The sequence below is a fragment of the Bos indicus genome, chromosome 9 (assembly GCF_029378745.1).
Source record: "Bos indicus isolate NIAB-ARS_2022 breed Sahiwal x Tharparkar chromosome 9, NIAB-ARS_B.indTharparkar_mat_pri_1.0, whole genome shotgun sequence".
Lineage (NCBI taxonomy): Eukaryota > Metazoa > Chordata > Mammalia > Artiodactyla > Bovidae > Bos > Bos indicus.
This window is the reverse complement of record NC_091768.1, coordinates 84,755,810-84,782,386: the sequence shown is the minus strand read 5'-3', so window position 1 is coordinate 84,782,386 and position 26,577 is coordinate 84,755,810. Positions and strand designations below refer to the sequence as shown.

Genomic DNA, 26,577 nt, shown 5'->3' with positions numbered 1-26,577 from the left:
ATCTGATGAAGACACTTTATTACCAGTATCAAAGCATATGCTCTCAAGTTCTCAAGAAAAGCTTTGAATTTTCTCATGGAGTAGAAGGGATGGACAATGTAAGCGACCTTAGAAAATATTTTACCTCTGAAGAAATGCTAGTGATAGTTTTGTTACTTACCTGAAGATTCTCACAGGTTTCTTGACTGTAAGTGAGTCTCTGGATTTCTGTAGGTGAGACAAGATACAAGGCTTGTCCGTTGTTGGTGAAGCAGAACGTTCTGGCTATCCGCATGTTGGTAAGGGGCAAGTAATACACATCCAGCAGAGGCCTTAAGCTCGGCAAACTTGAGAATACAATGGAGACTTATTAACAGACAGGAAGGCTTTAGTCTTGAACAAATACTACAGGAAGTAAAAATGGCAGGGACTTTCTAAACCTCATGATTAAGTGTACCTGAGCGGGAGATAAAACTGATTTCTTTTCCTCATGTACTTGTTTACTAGTAACTGAATGAAAATAAATTCTCTGTGTATATGACTGTAAGCAAATTAAAAGCACTTCTCCAAATACAATTCTGCAATATTATGTCCTGACGGGAGGAAATGCTATATTTGTGTTTAAAACACAAACAAACAAAAGCCTCTTACCTAAAAGTCATGATGTGTCCATTGGCACAGAAGCAGGCAAGGCAGATGCTGTTACTTAACGATACGATGTCTCCACGAAGCACAAATGAGGTCTCTGTGATGTTCTGCTTGTAAGCACAGTTCTGGCTTGGCAATGAGATCACTTTTGCTTGCTTTTCAGAACATATTACTGCATACTGGTTTTCACTGATTTCCTGAGAAGACGAGGGCGATACAGAGACAGGCCTTCTTTTCTTCAATTTCTCTTTTTCATCCTTTTCTTCAGGGACATTGTGTTCTTTCCAGGGTTCGTGTGCAGGTGGCACTAAGCAGCCTGTGGAATCCAGGAACGCCATTCTCAGGATCGCCCCTTTTAACCGCAATATAGTACCTAAAATTGTAATTTCAGTAAACAAAAAGTATTTTAGTCCAGACAGTAAATACGTTTATTCCAACTCTGACACACACTAGACACTCAAAAATATGCAGAATATATACTGAACCAAAATTGTATACTGGCTCGCTGACAGGATTCAAACCTCAAGCATGGTATCTCAATCTGGAAAAAGATCTCAATAAGTGTTACCAAACTGATAAATGCTGGGATGTCTAGAACTAGGTCTCACACCCACACCTGCCGAGTGTACTGTCGTTGAGTGTAAGCAGAGGGCACCTAGGGCTGCAAGGTCCAATGTGGCCACCCAGTGCCTAGCCACGTGAACTGCGGCTTGACCACACTGTGGCCCGCTGTAAGAGTGAAACACAGGCTGGATCTGAAGGCTTAGCACAGTGAAATTATAATAAAATAACTCAATAAAATTAAAATACTGATTAATGCTACAATGATTTAGCACTTTGCATAGACTGGGCTAAATGAAATTTGTTATACTAAAATTAATTTCACTTTTTTCTTTTACATTTTAATATGGCTATTAGAAAATTTAAAATACTACATGTACAATATATAAACAAAGAATATACTAGAAAGCAAAATCATGCTTTTCTTCCTCTCATTTTTAATACAGGAAGAGTATAAATTTTTTCTTCTTAAAATTTTTTGCTAAATTACCTTTTCTAATTCTTCAGAGAAGAAATACGATCTTAAGACTTCACACTTAAGAGATTAAAAATAGCTAAGTGTACAAGATTTTAAAAACTTTTCAGTTTTTTCCCTACATATGTACCATCCTTTTGCTTACAGAACATACTATTTCAAGGTATCCTAGAATGAGACAGACAATAGTATTTTGTTTTATTTTCTATGTAGTTATCATTTTAGACATGATCCTAACGTTTAAAAAAATGCAAAACTTGAATGGCTGTATAAGTAAATGATATTCTGGAATCTTAATCCATGTATTCCTTCAATTAAAAGCAAAAGACTGTAACTATCTCCATTCAGAATTCTTAGACTGATTCAAAGATGAAAAGCAAAGGCTTCTATTAAATTATAGTAAAGCAAACTTTCAAGGGTAGTCCAGCAGCAGAGCATACATACCACTCGGAGACACAATCACTGGCTGAAGAAGTCTTTGCTCTCCTCCTGGGGGAAGGTTCAGTGCTATGACAAGCACTGTTCCCAGTGTAGTACCAACCCACAAACACGGGGAAGGGGCTGAATCTGTCTTTCGAGTAAAAGTTTCACAGAAATGAAGAGCAGAGATTGCTTCCCGGGATTCTTTATCAATGCTGGTTACACTTGAGCTCCGTGATCGGCTGAAGGAATTATCTTTTATGTCTGAAATGATTTCAAATGTTGTGAGATTACTCAAGTTATAAAATAATCATGTTTTTAGTTTGGTAAGAGAGTGAAAGTCACTCAGTTGTGTCTGACTCTTTGCGACCCCATTGACCATATGGTACATGGAATTCTCCGGGTCAGAATACGTTCCAACCCAGGGATTGAACCCAAGTCTCCCGCATTGCAGGTGGATTCTTTACCATCTGAACCACCAGGAAGTCCATTTAGTTTGTTTTAAATTTTATCAAATAGTTAATCTGCAAAAAGAGAAAAATCTAAAGCATATTTAATTTTCACTGAAAAGAAAAACAATGTACTTTTATGTTAACAATTTTGCCCATTGCTCATACATAAAACAAAGGGAAAAATCCACACTTGTGAGAACTGAGCTGGGGGCAGCCAGGGGGTTTTTGGATGCATGATCTCTGCAGCTTCGGTGTAGCTCTCTGCTGATATCTTGGCTGCTTTTCCAACTTTAGTCATTACTACCTTTTCTCATGGAGAAGGAAATGGCAACCTGGAGAAGGAAATGGCAACCACTCCAGTATTCCTGCCTGGAGAATCCCATGGACAGAGGAGCCTGGCAGGCTACAGTCCTTGGGGTCGCAAGAGTTGGATACGACTTAGCGACTAAACCACCACCACCACCACCTTTTCTCATGTGCTGCCTCTTCCTTTGGTATAATATAGTTCACGATTAGGCAGTACTAGCAAAGTGGGTATTTTCAATTTCCTAGATTAAAAAAATGCATTTATAAGTACTCTGATTCTACCTTCAAATTTACTGTATGATGGACTTTTTTCTTCAAATCTGTCCATATGAAAGCCTTAATCCATAAAAATTTAGCTTTTATTTTTCTTAAATGCTATTTTAACTGGAATCTACATTCAACTCAGGCATTTTTCATTAACCTGGACAATTAGCACCTGGCTCATTCTTAACTCGATCCCAGGTATATTCAGGGATACTTATAAATTCTACTAATAAACCCTCTCTTGTCTACAGTTACCTTCTTCTCTGTGACCAATCTTAAGTTTGTTTCAAGCTCTGGCCTCTTTTCTCTTGGAATGCATTTCCAAATGCTTCATGAAATTTTTTCCCGTTATGGCTCACTATGCAAAATCAAAACACACCATTTCCCCAAGTCTCTAAATTCTTCTAATGGTACTATTTATATTGACAACAACCCCATTCTCCTCGGGAATAACATTTGACATGAGTCGCATTTTTGGTTTTTCCCTTTCACTTTAACTGTATGTCTCTGATGGGATGACAAGTCCTGCATTATTCTAATATTTCTATCTTCTTCTTTCCATTACCGATCAAGTTCCACGGCCCTATGTTCAGGCCTTTATCACCATTCATCTATAATTCCCAAGAGACCGCCCCACCTTCACTCTGTCATTGTTCGATCACAACTCAAATTTTACAAAGTACACTTTTAATTCTATCACCTCTACCTTAAAAATCCACAGTGATTCCTTTTATAGTTTTACTCAGGTTTATAAAATTGTCCACAAAACATCTTCAGCCTACCATCCTGGCCCCTTCTGCCAGTGCTGCCTTGCTTCAGTTCACTGTGGGAAGTAAACCAAGCTATTCAGTGTTTTCCATACATACTTGGCACTTGCCCATGCTCTTCCTTCTGACTTCCTTCCTTCCTTGCCTTTTCTCTACCTACCCAGATGGTGTTTATTCTCCATCTCAGGTACTGTCATCCTCATGAAGTTTATCCCGATTGCTAAAACCATCTATAGTTTTTCTCTTTTGAATCTTGAGAGCTTTTTATCTCCCCCATGGCACTAATAGCACATTTGTTCTGTACTTATTTCTGACTTGTCTTGGGCCTTGTTCTAACGTGACTGAAAATTTCCTGAGAACAAGGGCTTTCGACTCCCTGCAGAATTTAGCGAAGTGCCTTGCATATGAAAGCAGTAAACTGATACTTGCTGAAGACAGACCCACAGTTCAAAGTTTCTAGAGCAAGGTGTTTCTGCCACACCACTGGGAGACATTAAACTTTCCAGTAGCTTCTACTGTTCACATCTAGTAAGTCATTCCTCAAATTGTATGTTTTCAATGCTACTGTGAAAGAAATGACTTCATAATATTGTGAAAAATGAAAAACATGTTCAAGTCTTGTAAACTGTATTTCATGAATTAAAAAAGGTATTACTGAATCCTATGTACACCTCCACAAAAGCTTCTTATGGTCAAATTTAGATTCATAAGTTAAAAAAAAAATTCTCCCCCCAAATAATTATATACAACATAATTTTGATTATAGTTAGCCTTGAAAACAATAAAGCCACTAGTTATGACAGCAGCATGGATTATTTTTAACTATAGTTTCTAAAAATGCTCTTCTTTTGCCTGAGATTGTGCATCCTGTTACAGATTATGACACAGGAGAAAAGAACTAGTTAATATAAATAAAACAACCTTCAAAAGCGACAGCTCACTATTGGATAAGTGTAATATGGTAGTGATGCCAAATCTTAACTCTTCAGATTTCCACAGTTATTACAGTAAATTAATAGAAATTCAAAATTTATTTTCTTTTGATTAAAATATTTGTTATTTTAATAAAACAGACACATACAAGATGAACACACATACTGACCTATATTATCAGTTGGGACTTAGTGATATAAATGTAAATCAGTGATATAAGAAAACCTGATATTGTAAATTTCAATAAAAATTAAGCTGCATAAAAGCTTTTTACTGTTATCTATTAAGAATTACAATAGGTGATTCACAACAATCTATAATTCAAATGTTAATTCATAGGCCAACAAAACATTTTCATTTAATAGACTAATTTAATGATATAAAGTTTATAAACTACAACTGCATTTTTATTATATGACTTCTCTATAAAAATTAGGTTATCAAAGAAACTCCTATAGCTAGATCAATATGGGAAAATGAACTGAATCAGAATCAACTTTGAACTTATAGAACTAAGTCGCTTATCTTACGTGTGGAACTGTTTGAAAACAAGTTAGAATCTTAGCAGTTCAGGAACTGTAACCACCACCACATGGCAACACTGGGCCGTTTGCACCTACTGATGACACTTGTTTTTCCCCAGTGGCTCTCAGAAAGTGAAAGTCGCTCAGTCATCAGGCTCTTTGCGACCCCATGGACTATAGTCCATGAAATTCTCTAGGCCAGAATACTGGAGTGGGTAGCCTTTCCCTTCTCCAGGGGATCTACCCAACCCGGAGATCGAACCCATGTCTCCCGCATTGTGGGTGGACTCTTTACCAGCTGAGCCACAAGGGAAGCCTCTGGCCAGTGTAAAATAATTACCAGTTAAGAATCTCTACCAAAAGATAGTTCAGTAGCATGATGACCTTAAAGGGAAATTATTTAGGCAATATAGGTATTGTTTCAATGCATGTATTAAATGAAGTTGCAATTAGCTTAGGGCATTGAAATACATGGGCACACAGTAAAAGATAAGCTGAATAAAGAAAGATAAATCAATAAAAGTAAGGAGCACACACTTTGATTAAAATACTTAAATAGTACCTAAGTGTGAATATTCTTTTAAAATTAAATTGATATCATATTTTATTGATTTTTAAAAAGTACTCCTACATGTGTTTTCTCAGATTTGTAGATACTAAGTGACACAAAATCAGTGTCACAAAACTTAAACTAATAGTATTTAATGTTACTGAAATTCTGGGACTCTCACAGACTGAAGACAACTCTGGATACTTTTGTTGGGAGGAAAAATGCATAAGGTTAGCTTCAGATACACTTGTGTTCAAACTGCATATTTCATTTTTATAGTGAAGGGAACTCCCCTCTTCTCAAAACATGTTATACTACATTCTAGAACTTCTTCTGGGTCCCTTAACACCAGCGTTACTACAGGGGTCAACCATGCTATCTTTCCTATGTTCAGGAATGGAAACTCTTTCTGATGACAGTGGATGATATTATGCCTACTCGTAATAACACATTTTCTATCACAACTGAGATAAGACCTAAAATCAGTAAGGTGAAATGGACCAACATCTAAGTCTCTATTATACATAAAAAGATAGTCAAGGAATCTAGAGAATTACAAGTGAGAAGACGAGGTGGGTGAGCAAATACACAGGAGCAAGTCTAGTTTCTAAGACAAACATAGGTGAAATCATCCATATGCAGCTACTCAAATAAAAGCAGTAGACATTTCTAAAAGAAATCTGCTTTATATGCACTATGTGAAATCTTCTTTAAATCTTCATTGAAACATCAATTTTCCCTATTCTGGAGTATCAGGAAGCTGTTTTAGAGCTGGATATAAAGCAAAAGGAATATGCTAGATATATTCACTCTGCTTTCCTAATGGATAGGTTGTATATAAAGTACTACAGAGAAACAAATATTCCCCAACTTATTATCATCAAAAAGTAATATTGATTCTTGACATGAGGTTCACTGTAATACAGAAAACCAGTCATATATTTTGAAAATATTATTCTCATAAAAATAAGTTAATAAATCATAGTGCTCAAGATGAGTTTTCAGATAGCTAATAGAAATTAATCTAAAAATCACATAAATTTTAATCTTACACTGAATTTTGTTTAGATATAAAGTATGAGAGGATTGAGTAAATAGATTATTTTGGTTTGCTTAAATTTATATTATAATTATCTTATAATATACAGATGGCATCCAAAGGCTATTATTCCTTAAACAGTCATTTTAAACTTAATTTTCAGTGAAAAGCTATTCTATGGTCATTTTAAATTTCCTGACTTTTTGTCTTCCCATTAGAGAGATTTTAACTACTGCATATTTTCATTTATTTTACTTACCTAAGTCAGGCTTTAGATCAGTAGGCAAGCTTAACTTCCTTGACATTTTTGCTGAAAAATAAAATGCACTTTTAAAGTTCTGAAGAATATCTGATTCATTCTTATTTCTATCAATTGTTCTTCAAGATAGGAGTGAATGTTTTTATTACTAACTCTAGAGACTAATTAAAATACGATTAATAATGTTATGGTTGGAAAGTAAATCTTATTTTCAGCTTTTTAAAAAGTTTGTACTTACTTGATATAATATCTTTGAGTGCTTGAAGCTCTCACTTCAAGGAAGCCTTTTAAATTCTGTTAATTATTTCTTAGGCTCGTAGGAAAGGGTTAGGCTTCTTTAAGAGAAGCAGTCATTTCTCAGAAAGATGTTGCAGATAGGGGCAACAGAGGCATAAGACTTAGTCTGCGTATGTGATACAATACAAACTTTCCAGCTCCTCATCTTCACAGCTATTGGGATCATTCTTTTTAAAGTTAGTATCTTGAATATAGGATGAACCTACGTCAAGCTGAAGTATTTGATTACATCACAAAAATATCTGGCTCATCCATTTCTTCATGTATGTTAACATCTCTATTTACATTTTAGTACAAAACAAAAACAAAAACAAAAAAACAAAACCATGCTCAGTCTAGTGTATTTACAAAAATGTAAACTACAGATATTTCTATTTTGGATTATGATATTTAAAAAGTCTATGTAAAAACCTTACTGGAATTCACTTTCCATCCTCAGTTATTGCCTAAATCTACGAAGTGCTTTAAAGTTAGGAGGTGTTTTACTACATCTATTACGTTAGTGGCAGTGCATGCGTAACAGAACAGTGCTTCCTAAGTGAAATTTTGAATACACATTTGCGTGTTAATACATGAATGTGTATATGGGGTTAAATTTTGGATGGTTAGGAGATATTTAAAAAACAGACCCTGCTAGTCCATAAGGGCGCCATGTAAACAAAGAGAAATCCAGTCATAGCACATAACTTCCACATCTAAAAAAATGACAAATTCATTGTTAGGGAAGAGGCATTAGGCTAAGTGGGAAGGGATAGGGGGAAATCAGGTTTTCATTTCTAAGATTCATTAATTAGCATCCTTTCAAAAAAACCATAACAAAGTGTCAAATATATGAATCAGTCTTATCCCATTTTGACAGACTTAACCTCGGTTAAAGCATAAAAAGTAATAGAAAACTGAAAAGCCAAATGAAATCTATCATGGTTGATCTCATATAAATGGCATCTGGTCCCATCACTGCATGGCAAATATATGGGGAAACAGTGGAAACAGTGACAGACTTCAGTTTTTTGGGCTCCAAAATCACTGCAGATGGTGACTGCAGCCATGAAATTAAAAGACGCTTGCTCCTTGGAAGAAAAGCTATGACCAACCTAGATAGCATATTAAAAAGTAGAGACATTACTTTGCCAACAAAGGTCCACCTAGTCAAAGCTATGGTTTTTCCACTGGTCATGTATGGATGTAAGAGTTGGACTATAAAGAAAGCTGAGCGCCAAAGAATTTATGCTTTTGAACTGTGGTGTTGGAGAACTCTTGAGAGTCCCTTGGACTGCAAGGAGATCCGACCAGTACATCCTAAAGGAAATCAGCCCTGAATATTCATTGGAAGGACTGATGCTGAAGCAGAAACTCCAATACTTTGGCCACCTGATGCAAAGAATTGACTCACTGAAAAGTCCCTAATGCTGGGAAAGATTGATGGAGGGAGGAGAAGGGGATGACAGAGGATGAGATGGTTTGATGGCATCACCGATTCAATGGACATGAGTTTGAGTAAACTCCAGGAGCTGGTGATGGACAGGGAGGCCTGGTGAGCTGCAGTCCACGCGGTTGTAAAGAGTCGGACATGAATGAGCAACTAAACTGAAGTCTACCCAACTCAAAACATTTTCTAAAATGCAACATTTAACTTTTGAAAGAAGTTAATCTTTTATTACATATCATAACTACAATGTACACAGACTGATAAATAATATTATATAGTAACTGAAGGAGAAAAACTAGCCTGGTACAGTCTAAAGATATCCTTTCACAATCAGATGTGTATGCCTCTTTAGACCTAACTACTCTGATTCGATTAAGTTACTCTGTATCTTTAGGACCAGTGCTTATAAATATTGAATGTGCATATTCATCATCTGGGGAACTTGTTAAATCAGATTCTTGCACTTCTAACAGGCTCCCACGAGATGCTGATGCTCCTGGTCTGTGGAGCATCAAGGTCCCTAGACTACAAGTAACTTAAAGATTAGGAAACAAGACTAATTCATCAAATCCATACGTAGATACAGTAAGTCCACAGCAAACAATTCTTGAATAAGCTTCAAAATCTTGTTTGTAAAACATGAAATGTCAAGTATGGTGGTGAGGATTGGATTTGGAATCAGAACAGATATTACCGTGTATCTAATTCAATGAATTACTAGGTGTGTGACGTTAGGCCAACCACTTTGCCTCTCTAAACCTCAAATTTCACCTGGAAAACAGAGATGGATAATAATGCCAATTTCATAGTTTTGAAGATTATATAAGAAGACATAAGCAAAACATTATGCGCAATATTTGACACAGTACAGAGCTGATAAACATTAGTTACTATTAATACTAAACAATTGAAATAGTTTTCGTAAGCTGTAAAATGTTATACAGATGAGCTATTAATATACTTGTAAACAGCCAAATATTTAATTCTACAGTAATTCAACCCCAATTCTACCCCAATTAACTAAAAAAACAAAATGGAAAACAATTTTTAGGACATACAGAATGGCATATACAACTATAAGCTCAACCTTTTTTAAGTTCATTTCAAAAAGTAAATTCAATATATATCTAATTGTAGAAAGAGAAACAATCTGAGTAACCTGAAAGATATTTTTATGAGGAAGGGGAGAGGGGAAGTGGTGGAGGGGGGAAAGATTTAATTCCTCAGCATTTCTTCTTGTATAATTTGCATTCATGTCTTCAGGATCCATAGCCCTTTCTTTTGTAGTCTCCATCTAAACTCATCTGATGAACTGATCATATTTCAGATACTGAATTTTTCCACAGTAGTATTTCAATTTTTTATAAAGTTTTAATTTTATCTGCTGATATTCTCCATCTGTTCACTTACTATGGCCATTTTCCCACTTTAGTACTTGAACATATGACAGCAGCTGCTTTAAAACTCTTGATTGCTAATTTCAACATCTAGGCCATCTTGTGGTCTGTTTCTACTGAATGATTTTTAAAATTCTTGATTATGGGTCATATTGGGTTGGCCAAAAAGTTCGTTTGGATTTTCTCATAAGCACCTACAGAAACCTGAACTTTTTGGCCAACCCAATATTTCTTGTGATTTTGAATCTTTATTTCACATGCCTAGGACTTTTTGATTGAATGTGGACATAAGTTTTGACTGAATAGTGGACAATATGTTGAAGTTGAGTATGGATTATATCATCAACCTTAACAGGTGTTGAGTTTTAGTCTGTCATGCAGTTAAATTCCTGGTGGATCCTTCTAATCACTCTTGGTTTTATTCTTTATTAGGGTGGGTCTATATCAGCTAGAACTTTGTTTTAGGGTATGGCTTTCACGCTAAGAAGTGATCCTTACTCTTAATAAGTGGCCTTTCTGGGATTTCAGTAGAATGACTGAGGTGCTCAGCAAGGTTTCACTACATCTACTCCTAGCACCACATGACTTCTCATGTCACTGGGCAGCTCTCAGCCTCAGAGCAGGCGCCTGAGGTCTGGTGGTGGAGTCTTGACCAGCTCATATGTGACCCAGGCCGAAGGCAGGGACCTACACTGAACCTACACACAAGACTTCTAGGAATGCCCCTTAGCAGTTCCTTTCTCTCCGGTGCCCACCCTCACAAGTTCAAGTCACTTTAGCAGCCCAGAACTTCCATTTCTTCCTCCTTAGCTTAATGAGGCTACAATTCCACTTGAGTTCAAATCACTCTGCAGTGCAACAGCAAAGTACTCTCCAGTCAGAGAGAGGTGGGGCATAAAGCAACTGCATAATTTATCCAGCACTTCCTGAAGATTATATTTTTACTTCTCAGGAGTCTCAGAAGCACTTGCCAACACAGTTATCTTGTCAGTTGATTTCATCACTCTGGAAAAGAAACTTCTGTCCATGCTTTGAAGTTATCCAGCTTCCAATGAGGTCTTCAAACTGAAAACATTATCATCTGAATGAGTTCCTGGAAGGCAAACTATCTGTTTTTCTCTTCTTCATTTGTGTATTCTTCAACTCTTGCCCCTGTAACCCCATACCTTTCTTGTTTTGAAATTCTTTGTCACTCAAAGCTATAAAATAGCTCTCATTTTCTATGCCTTTGTCCACAGTAGAAACAACGAAATGACAGTAAAGAAGTTTATTAAATTTGGAGAAAACTGCAGTCAGAGATATATCTCAGCAGGCTGCTAACCCGAGTCTCTGCTCTTTTTATAAATCTGAATGAGAATATCAAACTGGCTGGCTGAATAAGCAGTAAAGAGCTGCATTTGCTTGGAAAGAATAATGAAGTTATACTTGATCACAATAATCAAGTCTGCAATAGTGGTTTCAATACCAATGAAAGATGTGTGATGTTTAAGAAAAGCAAATCTTGAGGAAAGGGGACTGGCTAAACCATTATACTAGAGATGACAGCTCTGTCATGGTTGATGCTTTTTAGTTCTTTGCAAGAAAAGTTTCTCTGTTACAGAGATTCCTACTGTTTCTCTGAATTTAAACAGATGCTTTGTAATTTTCCTTTAGCTTCTCTACCCACTGTGTTTCACATCTTATTTTTCTAAGGACGATTCCTTAAAGGAAAACAGAACTGCAACTTCTGCTTTTTAGAATGTGGCTTTTATATTAAACAATGTACCCACAATACAAGGTAAAATGACTTTTTCTTATCACACTATGAAGAAGATGCCAAAAAAGCAAATGGATCTTTATTATCGAGAAAGGTTCAATAGTTAGAATACAGTGGCAAGATAACTTTTCTCACTGGCAGAGATCCAATGCAACTCTTTTCAAGGATAATGTTAAAATGTATGCATATAAAATAAGAGCAATAAGAACTTAAAAAAGAAAAAGACTAAAAATCAGCTTATAGGTTAGGGCAAATGATCCCAGGGGGAAAGTGGGACCAAGAAGTAGAAACTCCTATCACACGTTATTTTAATAGCTATTGGAACTAATAATATCAATTTCTACCTCCCATGCTAGAATATAAATTCTGTTAATTTGGGAGCAATTTATTTTGCAAAATACTGCATCCATGTATATGTGTCTAACTCTTAGTATGCATGTTCATTAAACATAATGAAAGAAAATATAAATAAACAAAAGCTGTCATTGGAATTTTTAGAAAGAAGCTGAATTTCTTCACAAGTGAAATCAAATAAAGAGAAAAAGAGGACAAATTAAATATAAGCTTGTTAATCAAAAAGACAACTTTTGGAAATACAAGACACCTATCCATTACCTAAAATGAAGGAGAAATTTTAAAGAGATACTAATACCTGCCTGGTAAAGACCTGGCTATTACAAGCTCTCTTAATTCTTGAACTCCTAGAGCTTTTGTCTTCAATATTTTCCCCATCTCTATGTACGTTTCACAAATTCATAAAATATAACATCTAGGATATCATCATAAAAGACATCTCATAGCATTTCCTAGAGAAGGCATTAAACAAACTTAACATAGTTAAGTGCCACAGGCTGAACTGTTCCCCCAAATTGGTATGCCGAAGCCTTAAGCATCACTTAGGGCTTCAGAATGTGACCTATGTGGAGACAGGACCTTTAAAGAGGTGATTAAGTTGAAATGAGGCCACTAAGTGGGTAGATCAGTCCAATCTGATTGGCACATATAAGAAGAAATCCGGACACACAGACACACCAGGGGTGCATGTGCCTAGAAGACAGACTATGTGAAAACACAGCAAGAAAGCAGTCAAGGACAGAGGAGAAAACAAAAACACACAAAAACCAAAAACCTGTCACTCCCTTGATCTTGGAATTCTAGCCTCCAGAACCATTCTAGAGAAAGTAAATTTCTGTTGTTTAAGCCACTCAGTTTGTGGTATTTTCCTATGGCAACTCTACAAAATAAATATAATAAGTAGTGACATAAACTAGATGGCCACATTAATATTAATAGTTCTGGTCAAACAATAGTTGACAAAAATACTTCAATAATGTAACTTTAGTTTGGACTAATTTTCTTTATGTTAGGAAGCAAACAGCAAGTTATTTCTAGAAAGATCACTGTATAGCCTTTGAATGTTAAAAAAAGATGATTCTATAGAGACGCATATACAGTAAGTACTGGTATATAAGACACAGACTTTGCTGAGCAGATTTTATTATGCAATTTGACAGAAAATACAGTCAGAAACAGAATTAGAGTTTGAACATATGATATGCCCAAATCCTCAGACTTTAGTCATCCTGAAAAAGAAAAAGAAATTCATTTAGAGGAACTCTGATTTATACAGTGGTTTTAAAGTACCTGTCTGAAATTTAGTTCTTGGCCAAGTAAGGGTAGTATTAATATTACATAATAATCTTTTTTCCAAGTAGAAAATATTCAAGTTACCTGTAAAAGGGGTTTTATTGAATACTTGACTCATCTTCTCTTTCAAGACAAGCTTCTGTTCTTTCAATGGCCATATTGAGGATTAAATATAAAGATGAACTTCTATAGATGTAGCAGCCGCATTTTGGGATGAATATTGGGGGATATAAACTAGAAATATCAGTACTACTTTGTTTTATAATAAATTAGAATAATTTTAAAACTTAAAATTCTTAGAACAAAATAAAAAAATTAAAATTGTAAACAAAAAACAAACCTTAATTACATACATATCTTTTCAAATTCATATAGAAAATTCCAAACAAACCTCTGAGAAATTGTTTTTCAAATTGTAAACATAAATGAATTTGGAAGAGAGCACAAAAAGAGGCCACACATTATGAAAGCAGAGACATGCTGTAGTATAGGATCAAGAAACTGGGATTCTGACCTTGACTAAGTCATTACCATGTGCTATCACTTTGGATATGCATTTGACTTCTTTGAGGCTCAAGTTCTTTTCTTGAAAACTAAAAGGGCTGAGTTGCTTTAAAATGTAGGATTTAATGAGTCAGTGATTTAAAATATGATTCAGAACAGATTTAAGTCTGTTAGAACACTTAAATATAAAAAAGGAGTAACTGGGACCCATGTGGTGGCAGAGTGGTAAAGAATCCATCTGCCAGTGCACGGGATGCAAGAGACGTGGGTTCGATCCTGGGTTGGGAAGATCCCCTGGAGGTGGAAATGGCCACCCACTCCAGTGTTCTTGCCTGGAGAATCCCATGCATAGCGGAGGAGCCTGGGGGCTACAGTCCATGGGGTTGCAAGGAGTGACATGACTGAGCAACTCAGCATGTACACGTGTATAGGAGAACTCATGAAAACAGCACCTGGGCATTATTTTCATTTGAATTGACTTCAAAACTTACTTCAGTTTTTGCTAGGCAAGAAAACCAATCATTCCCAAAGTAACAGCTAATTCAGAAATTTGAGAAATTAAAAAGGGCTCTGCAGGTATTATCTTTCTTATAATTAACAAATACCATATGACAAACGCCTAGTGTAATATGTAGAACTTAGGGGTGCTCATTACATAGAGCTATTACTCCTGCTTGTTTTGGCACAGCACTAATTAAGTGACCTTATTTCCTGACTCTTTATTCTTTAATCTCCAATATAACTTCCTCCTTACACTTTCATTCCTTCTGTATGGATATTAGTAATAACATGGGACATTGGCAGGATAAGAGACTACAGAATAGAGCTAGGTATCTACTTTCTGAATAAAGTACCCATAATGAGAGAGAATAATCTTTAGAGAAGTTTAATCAAAATCTACCAAAGAATGCTAACATCTGGACCATATTTTATTCACAAGTACATCATGAAAAATTTGTTTAATACTTTAACAAACATACATATTTTAGGACTATTTTTACATAAACTTAGAATAACAAAAAGCTTTATATATTTCTGAAATTTTATAAAATATAAATAATGAATAAAAAATTGATAACCAATCTTATTTTCAAAATGATTTACAGAAATTGCTAACTATGGGAAAATTATTGATTTTTAAAATTCTGGCCATTAAGATTTTTAGTAACAAAAATTAATCATAAGGTATGAACAGGCCAAACAAATCCCTATATGCACAGGGATGCTACAGTTGCATTATACAGTACACTCTGCTGTATTTTTACTGTTAATTCACAATACTACAGTTATGTCTTTTTAGGCTGTTATTCTTATGCATGAACAATGACCTCACTGTCAGTGTCATTTACCTGAGCTAACTGTCAGTTAGGAAACAGTGAAGCCAGGCTTCAGATGGACAGGTCAGGGAACTCTACTGTTGACTCCTGTTACTTTCACTTGAGTCTGCTCTTTGAGAAAGGTAGACTTCCAGGCATTGTATATTATAGTTGGGTGATGGGTACCATGATGGCACCCATGAGCTGGAGCTTAGACAGGGTTTGATATGAGCCATGTTTTTACTTTTCCAGGTTACCATGTAGATAGAACAGAGTCATAACCAGATGATCTAGTTGTAAGTCATATGACAGATTTGTCTTTGAATCCTTACAGGCTTCAGTAAATTTTCTTAAGAGGTAATACAGTACAGTGTGGAAGAGGACAAAGAGTGGAGTTGGACAAGCTCAGTATAAATCGTGGCTCTGACGTGTGCTAGCTGTGTAACCAACAGATATTGTGTATACTCTTTGACAGTGCTGTCATACTGAAAACAGGGAAATAACAATGAGTAGCTAACTGAAGTTACTGAGTGGATTAAATAAGAAAATGAAGAAGAAATGGAGAAGTACGTTTTTCCTTCTGTATCACCTGGGATATATGTTGGAAATATAAAAATATCAGTTACAAAGTAAGTCACAGGAATGTACGGTATAGCACAGGGAACATAGTCACAAATACTGTAATAACTCTGTATGGTGGGTAATTATAAAAATGTTGAATCTTGTATTCAACATTGTATATATAAAACTAATCTAATAGTTTAAGTCAATTATATGTCAATAGAAAATACTAAAAGATTCCAACTGAAAACAAATACAGACATATATAAACCACAGCTGCAACTGTGGTTTCTGGAAGTGAAAAACTAACATAAGTTTGAAAAGTTGAAGAAAGTTAACATGTCTCCCCAAAAATATAGCTATAGAAACCAGCATGACAAAAAAACTTGTTGATAACATTCTTGCTTTTTTTTTTTATGCTACCAAAGAACTATCCTTCCAATAATATTCTCAATTCTAAGAAATTAATTGAAGTCTTTCAAATAATCACATTCAGATAGATATTCAATGTTATATATTCATTACACAGAAAAAAAATGAAAATTAAGTCAATATATTTAACAAAGCAATATAACCCTAGGATCAAAAATCAAACAGATAAATTATTCAAAAATTTTAATTATATACAAAGTAACTTTCACACAAGGCAAAATTCTTAAGTAATTAAACTCTGCAAGTTCTTTGATAAATTGTACATACAAAGTCCCTTCAAATTTTTCAAATTATATGAAAGTAAAAGAACCTCTAAAGTACTATTAAGATAGTATATACTAAAAAGGAAATTTGTTGAAAAAGAATTATGCAACAGTGCTCGTAGCTAACGAAAGTGATTGAAATATTACCAGATGATTCACTAAGGTACCACAAATACAAAGAAGTGAACAATTGATTCTCCATAAATGAAGAGCCCTTTGCCCAAGAATAAATCGCCTTATTCAAAAAATGACCAGAGGTGCTAAAAGTCAGCCAATGTTAATATGACTCAACAGGGTTCAATTTACAACAGACAGACAACATGGTGCTATTTCTAAGAGTTTTTGAAATTTAATTTTACTACATATTAAGCTTTGAGTTGAAAAAAAGTAAATCTATCCCAGCTACCTAGAAATTCATCTAATTTAATACAATTCAATGAATATATGGAGGGAGTTTGAGGGGAAATAAATAATAATAAAATAAAAAATTTGGACTTAAATCAAAGATTAAATGTATTCTCTTTTAGTAAAACGGTGTTTCTCTGGCTTTTAAAAATCTTCAGACAAAATTCAAACTTTTATGACTAAAAAATCCTATTTGGGTTATATCCCTAAATTTAACTATGACTTTTATCCCCCAACATGAAATTTTGAAAATCTTGGCCTGAGTAATTAATTTCAAAGTACCACTCATTTTTACTTGGGGGGCAAGAGTCCTAGAAAATTCCTGTTTAACTCAAGGGTAGTACAGATTATAGCCTAAAAGTCAATCTTTCAAAGAACCATTTCCTTGAAATCTGGAGTCTTAATAATGTGAGGTTAGACTAAAGGCAGGAAAAATACATTAAAAAAATTCACAACCTTGGAGTAAAAAATTGTACTACTTTTGTCATAAATTGAACCCTGCTTTATTTTAAAATAAGCAAAAATAAAAATTAATAGAGCAATTCACACGGTTAAGTCAGAGGAAGAACTGCAACCCCAATTTAACTGATTTTTAATAATTACTGTCCCAATGAGTTTAGAAGAAACACAGCCCAAGAGATTATCATTTAGCATAGGAATAAAAAATTAATATATACAAAATGCAATGCATTAGATAATTTTCTGATGCTGCGTTAGCATTGCATATAGCAAGGATTAGAAACAAAATAGAAATGTCTATTTCCTACCTATATCACTGGCTACCATCTTGGAAAACTTTCTGCTTTTGATCTTCACTGAAAATAATATTTTGATATAAAATGTCAAAATCTATTCAAGGTAAACTAAATGAATTAAATATAATTAAAAGAAAATACTTTAAAGATACTATACCCTTTTCTATAAAATTATTCATTTTTTGTTCATCATCTGAATTGTGGGGTGATGGAGAACCTACACAAATGAAGACAATGGAAGGAACAGGCATAGATCAGTCACCAACACTGAGTTGTAACAGGGAAAAGTACAAACAAAGTAATCTGGTAACCCCTAGGATAAGTTCCCACACTACTGGCCACAAGAAAATATCGTGTATATAGTTAATAAAAATTCATATAATATTAAGTAGCAACAGCAATCAGTAATACATTATCTTTCGTGGCAGACCACTCTCTAGTATATGTATTAACTCTAACCTATAATAATTTTTCCATAAGATACAAGTATTTGGCAAAGTCTTCATATATATTGTTAACTTAGAGAATAGATAAATAAAACATAAGAAGCTAACTGTTTGTGAAAGAAAATGTAAAAATTCTTGATATTAGTTAACTGAATAAGGTTTACCTAGTGGCACATAGAATGGGTGAATTTAACTCAGATGACCATTATATCTACTACTGTGGGCAGGAATCCCTCAGAAGAAATGGAGTAGCCATCATGGTCAACAAAAGAGTCTGAAATGCAGTACTTGGATGCAATCTCAAAAACAACAGAATGATCTCTGTTCGTTTTCAAGGCAAACCATTCAATATCACAGTAATCCAAGTCTATGCCCCAATGAGTAACACTGAAGAAGCTGAAGTTGAACAGTTCTATGAAGACCTACAAGACCTTTTAGAACTAACACTCAAAAAAGATGTCCTTTTCATTATAGGGGACTGGAATGCAAAAGTAGGAAGTCAAGAAACACCTGGAATAACAGGCAAATTTGGCCTTGGAATACAGAATGAAGCAGGGCAAAGACTAATAGAGTTTTGCCAAGAAAATGCACTGGTCATAACAAACACCCTCTACAACAACACAAGAGAAGACTCTATACATGGACATCACCAGATGGTCAACACCGAAATCAGATTGATTATATTCTTTGCAGCCAAAGATGGAGAAGCTCTATACAGTCAGCAAAAACAAGACCAGGAGCTGACTGTGGCTCAGATCATGAACTCCTTATTGCCAAATTCAGACTTAAATTGAAGAAAGTAGGGAAAACCACTAGACCATTCAGGTATGACCTAAATCAAATCCCTTATGATTATACAGTGGAAGTGAGAAATAGATTTAAGGGCCTAGATCTGATAGACAGAGTGCCTGATGAACTATGGAATAAGGTTCGTGACATTGTACAGGAGACAGGGATCAAGACCATCCCCATGGAAAAGAAATGCAAAAAAGCAAAATGGCTGTCTGGGGAGGCCTTACAAATAGCTGTGAAAAGATGAGAAGTGAAAAGCAAAGGAGAAAAGGAAAGATATAAGCATCTGAATGCAGAATTCCAAAGAATAGCAAGAAGAGATAAGAAAGCCTACAGCTATCAATGCAAAGAAATAGAAGAAAACAACTGAATGGGAAAGACTAGAGATCTCTTCAGAAAATTAGAGATACCAAGGGAATATTTCATGCAAAGATGGGCTCGATAAAGGACAGAAATGGTATGGACCTAACAGAAGCAGAAGATATTAAGAAGAGGTGGCAAGAATACACAGAAGAACTGTACAAAAAAGATCTTCACGACCCAGATAATCATGATGGTGTGATCACTCACCTAGAGCCAGACATCCTGGAATGTGAAGTCAAGTGGGCCTTAGCATCACTACAAACAAAGCTAGTGGAGGTGATGGAATTCCAGTTGAGTTTTCAAATTTTCAATTTCCAGTTGAGTTATTTCAAATCCTGAAAGATGATGCTGTGAAAGTGCTGCACTCAATATGCCAGTCAATTTGGAAAACTCAGCAGTGGCCACAGGACTGGAAAAGGTCAGTTTTCATTCCAATCCCAAAGAAAGGCAATGCCAAAGAATGCTCAAACTACCGCACAATTGCACTCATCTCATCTCACACGCTAGTATAGTAATGCTCAAAATTCTCCAAGCCAGGCTTCAACAATATGTGAACCGTGAACTTCCTGATGTTCAAGCTGGTTTTAGAAAAGGCAAGGGAACCAGAGATCAAATTGCCAACATCCGTTGGATCATGGAAAAAGCAAGAAGAGTTCCAGAAAAACATCTATTTCTGCTTTATTGACTATGCCAAGGCCTTTGACTGTGTGGATCACAATCAACTGTGGAAAATTCTGAAAGAGATGGGAATACCAGAGCACCTGACCTGCCTCTTGAGAAACCTATATGCAGGTCAGGAAGCAATAGTTAGAACTGGACATGGAACAACAGACTGGTTCCAAATAGCAAAAGGAGTACGTCAAGGCTGTATATTGTCACCCTGCTTATTTAACTTATATGCAGAGTACATCATGAGAAATGCTGGACTGGAAGAAACACAAGCTGGACTCAAGAGTGCCAGGAGAACTATCAATAACCTCAGATATGCAGATGACACCACCCTTATGGCAGAAAGTGAAGAGGAACTAAAAAGCCTCTTGATGAAAGTGAAAGTGGAGAGTGAAAAAGTTGGCTTAAAGCTCAACATTCAGAAAACGAAGATCATGGCATCTGGTCCCATCACTTCATGGGAAATAGATGGGGAAACAGTGTCAGAATTTATTTTTTTGGGCTCCAAAATCACTGCAGATGGTGACTGCAGCCATGAAATTAAAAGACGCTTACGCCTTGGAAGGAAAGTTATGACCAACCTAGATAGCATATTGAAAAGCAGAGACATTACTTTGCCAACAAAGGTCCATCTAGCAAGGCTATGGTTTTTCCTGTGGTCATGCATGGATGTTAGAGTTGGACTGTGAAGAAGGCTGAGCGCTGAAGAATTGATGCTTTTGAACTGTGGTGTTGGAGAAGACTCTTGAGAGTCCCTTGGACTGCAAGGAGATCCAACCAGTCCATTCTGAAGGAGATCAGCCCTGGCATTTCTTTGGAAGGAATGATGCTAAAGCTGAAACTCCAGTACTTTGGCCACCTCATGCGAAGAGTTGACTCATTGGAAAAGACTCTGATGCTGGGAGGGATTACGGGCAGGAGGAGAAGGGGACGACAGAGGATGAGATGGCTGGATGGCATCACTGACTTGATGGACGTGAGTCTGGGTGAACTCTGGGAGTTGGTGATGGACAGGGAGGCATGGTGTGCTGCGATTCATGGGGTCGCAAAAAGTCGGATACGACTGAGCGACTGAACTGAACAGAGTGGCACACAGAATCCTGTACAAGTACTATCCTGATAAGGTTAATTTATAGAGTTAGCTTTCAAGATACAAACTTTAAAATTTTATATAAACTGTACTATTACCATACTGTACTATTACCATACAGGTCTTTAAAATACTGAGGATAATACTTACAATTTTAGGTATGTTCAAATATTTACTTTAATGAGGTATGAAATATTTTATTTCGACTCTGACTTTCAATAAGCATATCTAATACTTTTATAACTGAGATTTTATTTGTCCTTTTTTCTTAAAAAGATGTTTCTAAATTTTCATTGTATTTCTTTAACTTCTAACACATATCTTTTTTTATTAAGGAAATTCTAAGCAGTATTCTAGTTGACTATGAGAGTCAAACTATCTATTCTTTATAACACATTTCAAATGATAGCCATTAAAATGTTCAAAATCTCTCCAGCTTATAAATCACTTCCCCTCCTTTGAATTCTTGTAAAAGTTTACCTGTTATTTTTCTTATGATGTTAATCACTTAACACCTTATATTCTGAGTTTCAATACACTTGACCTTTCCCACTGAACTGAAGTGAAAAGCCGGGACCCCTATCTGATCGTTTCATCCCTTCAGGACTCAGTGGAGTTCTCTGCGTGTAGGAATCTCTAAGTAAACATTTGCTGAACGAATAAAGCTTTTCTGCTAGAAGTGAATGTCTAGAATATAACTGGAAGTAAATAGAGCGGTTTTTCTGTGCTGATTTCTTTTTTCTCCCAGTGAAAGTACTGAGCCTTAATAAAGAAGGTCAAAATTTGACCTTTCCCCACAAAATCACTTTCTTTCTTTGGACAGGTGGAAAATATCCTTGAAGTCTCTTCTCAGAACAAGTAAAACCTGTCAGCATTGGCAGGAGCCAATAACTTCTAAAATAGTCTCATAAAAATTACTCTTCTAAAACTACCTTATTTTTGCTAAATAGCATTTATAGAGCCTTATAAATGTTATATCCAAAAATATCACACGGGAAACACTGAGCTCAGCAACATTTTCAGGAATACAAATAAGTACCCTCCTTTCTCATATAAATATAATTCAGATTTAAAGAAGATAATAGTTATGAGAAGATGTTATATATAATTTAAAATACTATTCATCTCTGACACTATATAACCACTTGAATGTACAAAAATTGATTAATACTTATTTTATTCTATATATTTTATATAAAAGTAATAGCAAGATAGCATATCTAAACATGAATATAAAATTATAAAAATGTTCAGTAACTCCAACATAAAAATAGGCAACATAAGCCACAAACATAAGTAAAGAAAATCTTTTTCCCCCTAACTGAAAATGCCTACTACTAGTTGTCATAACTTCCATGATAGCTTATGAAAAAGTTCCAAAAATGTTTTTAGCATTTCCTACTTGAATATATTTTACAAATGACTATGATTAAACAAGCACAGAAAATACAGATAGCTTAAAAATTTTTTTTCTCTAGGGTACATAGAAACTCCTGAGGTCACCATCTCATGATATGTGGCCCTGTGTTTTCTTCAATTTGAAATGTATATATACAAATACATACGTACATATACACAAATACACATAAATTTTGGATACAGTACTAAAAATATCCCAACGTTACTAAAGTGCTCAGTGAAGCAATATGAGTTCTCTGAAATAAAGATCAAACAGAGATGGCAGAAATAATTTTCTATGTTAATTCAGGATGGCAAAAATTTTCTATTTCAGAGTTATTGTTGGTTTATTTAAAAATAAACAGAAAGGGAAAACTATACTTGTAATTTGGATTTTCTCAGGATGATTTTTGAATAGAGATTTGATATTCATTGGCTAAATTATTCAGATCACAAATTTTGGTTATGGGGTTTAAATGCTTTTCAAAAAGTTCCTCCTCACTTATATGTATTATTTCAAATGAACACATTAGTTGTGATAAAGGGCACATGACTACCTTTCATTTTCTATAATAGAGGTACTCTTCTTAGTATTTATGATTCAGTTGAACTTCCAACTCAGTATTTATGCTTCTTCTTTCATAAACACAAACATTGTTTTCTAGTAACTATTTCCAGAGGTTTATTCTGATTTCTATGATAGTTCTTAGTATTCATGCATGACTAACATCTATCTCCTGGTATATAAAACATGTTTTACGTACCATTATTGCCTACTAGTTTGGTTTGCTTTTGTAAAAGCGGTCTTTCCTGGTATGTGTGAATGGATACAAGTCTTCAAAAACTCTTCAGAGCATAATCAAAGACTAAACTAAATAAGAGTTTGTGTCTAAAGATGAGAGTCTGTGATTTATCAATAATTTCTGTGGTCACAATTTTTACTTTGCATTTCAAACACCTGAAAAATGCCTGGTGTCATATAAATTTCTGCATGTTACAACTATATCATCTTTTCCTCTGAACCAAAGAGCACAGAATATTTGAAAATGCTGAATGATGTTTGAGTTGCTCTGGTACAAAAGAGAGAATCTGGATTTTTACCACAACAAACTTTTTATATTTATTTACTTATATTTCAGTATACTTACATATTTATCTCTTCCAACAACACAAGAGAATACTCTATACATGGACATCACCAGATGGTCAACACCAAAATCAGATTGATTATATTCTTTGCAGCCAAAGATGGAGAAGCTCTATACAGTCAGCAAAAACAAGACTGGGAGCTGACTGTGGCTCAGATCACGAACTCCTTATTGCCAAATTCAGACTGAAATTGAAGAAAGTAGGAAAAACCACTAGACCATTCAGGTATGACCTAAATCAAATCCCTTTATACAGTGGAATAGATTTAAGAAATAGATTACAGAGAAATAGATTTAAGGGACTAGATCTGATAGACAAGAGTACCTGATGAACTATAGACGGAGGTTCGTGACATTGTACAGGACACAAGGATCAAGACCATCCCCCTGGAAAAGAAATGCAAAAGAGCAAAATGGCTGTCTGAGGGGGCCTTACAAATAGCTGTGAAAAGATGAGAAGTGAAAAGCAAAGGAGAAAAGGAAAGATATAAGCATCTGAATGCAGAGTTCCAAAAAATAGCAAGGAGAGATAAGAAAGCCTTCTTCAGCAATCAATGCAAAGAAATAGAAGAAAAAAACAGAACGGGAAGGACTACAGATCTCTTCAAGAAAATTAGAGATACCAAGGGAACATTTCATGCAAAGATGGGCTCAATAAAGGACAGAAATGGTATGGACCTAACAGAAGCAAAAGATATTAAGAAGAGGTGGCAAGAATACACAGAAGAACTGTACAAAAAAGATCTTCACGACCAAGATAATCACGATGGTATGATCACTCACCTAGAGCCAGACATCCTGGAATGTGAAGTCAAGTGGGTCTTAGAAAGCATCACTACAAACAAAGCTAGTGGAGGTGATGGAATTCCAGTTGAGCTCTTTCAAATCCTGAAAGATGATGCTGTGAAAGTGCTGCACTCAATATGCCAGCAAATTTGGAAAACTCAGCAGTGGCCACAGGACTGGAAAAGGTCAGTTTTCATTCCAATCTCAAAGAAAGACAATGCCAAAGAAAGCTCAAACTAAACTAAGATCATGGCATCTGGTCCCATTACTTCATGGGAAATAGATGGGGAAACAGTGGAAACAGTGTCAGACTTTATTTTTTTGGGCTCCAAAATCACTGCAGATGGTGACTGCAGCCATGAAATTAAAAGATGCTTACTCCTTGGAAGGAAAGTTATGACCAACCTAGATACATATTGAAAAGCAGAGACATTAGTTTGCCAACAAAGGTCCGTCTGGTCAAGGCCATGGTTCTTCCTGTGGTCATGTATGGATGTAAGAGTTGGACTGTGAAGAAAGCTAAGCGTTGAAGAATTGATGCTTTTGAACTGCAGTGTTGGAGAAGACTCTTGAGAGTCACTTGGACTGCAAGGAGATTCAACGAGTCCATCCTAAAGGAGATCAGTCCTGGGTGTTCATTGGAAGGACTGATGCTAAAGCTGAAACTCCAATACTTTGGCCACCTCATGTGAAGAGTTGACTCACTGGAAAAGACTCTGACGCTGGGACGGATTGGGAGCAGGAGGAGAAGGGGACGGATTGGGAGCAGGAGAAGATCAGAATAGTACTGTATATAGTTGGAGGAAAAATAGCAATAATTAAGAGAGATTATAATTCAAAATTATATTCAGAAATAGTTTTCATCCTGTGAGACAGGAAGTACATACTGCTCCACATTATTTGTTCAGTGTTATGCTACCAATGTTTAGCCCTAATATAGTATATAATAGTATATATATTATAGTTGTATGTGTTTTATTAGTGTAATGACTGAACTTAAATGTGAAACTTAAATAATAAGAAAACCAGAAGGTGTATATATTTTAAGAGAAGAAATGATTAGCTTGAGCAGTATCAGGAAAATGCAATTTTAAAAAGAAAACCTCAAAAAAGCTTTTATGGTCCTATAGCTAATAAAATGGTCAACTGAAATATGAGGAAGTAAAATGCACTTTAGTTTTTCCTATTTTTTAACTATTTATGATATCGCAGAACTACCTATGGAAGATCAAAATCTGTCCATGAACAGTGTTACTTTAAGCTAAGAACAGTCTTTCCAGGAGAAAGCTGATGAAAAGATCCAGCCTTCAAACATGTCTGTTAAAATTACCAAGTTAAACTTATTAAATTTTAGCAAATTTTCAATCCACTAAAAAAAAAAACAATAAATTCAGGATCCTCCTAGTTTTAATTAAGGAGAATTAAAAGTAATGTTCTTCTGAAACAGTAACATATACATAGGTTACATAAGGCCAATATATGGATAACAAAGGACAAATGCTTTAATATAGCTACAAAATTATATATTACTTTGATCAAATCCAAACCAAATATAACTAGTCTACAATTATTCTAACTGTCCACAGTCACCATTAGACAATAAGTGTTAAAAATCTCTCATAACAAAATCTCTCATAACATTTAAATAGACATTATTCAAGGATTAGAGCACTATTTTACCAGCTGACTCCAGGACTACCAGGAGCAAAGATAAGACTGCAGATAACTAAACTTCTGATCCAACGATGAGAAATAAGATCTATTTCCCCCCCAAAAGTGTAAATATTAGAAAGCTAAGAAAACACTTGCATTACTCTCAACAGGTAATACCTGTAGATTTTTATCTAATGCATTTCTTTTAACTTAATTAGAATGCAAAGAATATAGTTATAATTTTAAGAATAAATAGGTAACACAAAAGCTCCATGTAGGTGTATTTTAAATGT

General features: G+C 35.2%; 1 protein-coding gene across 7 annotated transcripts in view; it reads right to left on the bottom strand.

The window, feature by feature from the left end:
* STXBP5 (syntaxin binding protein 5) overlaps nucleotides 1–26,577 on the bottom strand; it is a 155,467-nt gene that overhangs the window by 17,189 nt on the left and 111,701 nt on the right. For 4 of the 7 annotated variants that reach the window (XM_019967557.2, XM_070796320.1, XM_070796323.1 and 1 more), the window contains 6 exons: nucleotides 18,097–18,156; nucleotides 17,952–17,999; nucleotides 7,178–7,228; nucleotides 2,108–2,347; nucleotides 631–1,000; nucleotides 161–326 (listed from right to left, as the gene is read on the bottom strand). In XM_019967557.2, coding sequence (XP_019823116.2) covers nucleotides 161–326; nucleotides 631–1,000; nucleotides 2,108–2,347; nucleotides 7,178–7,228; nucleotides 17,952–17,999; nucleotides 18,097–18,156 — 935 coding nt within the window. The remainder of the gene's footprint in view (nucleotides 1–160; nucleotides 327–630; nucleotides 1,001–2,107; nucleotides 2,348–7,177; nucleotides 7,229–17,951; nucleotides 18,000–18,096; nucleotides 18,157–26,577) is intronic. The other 3 variants (XM_019967558.2, XM_070796322.1, XM_070796321.1) reach the window with 2 other exon arrangements.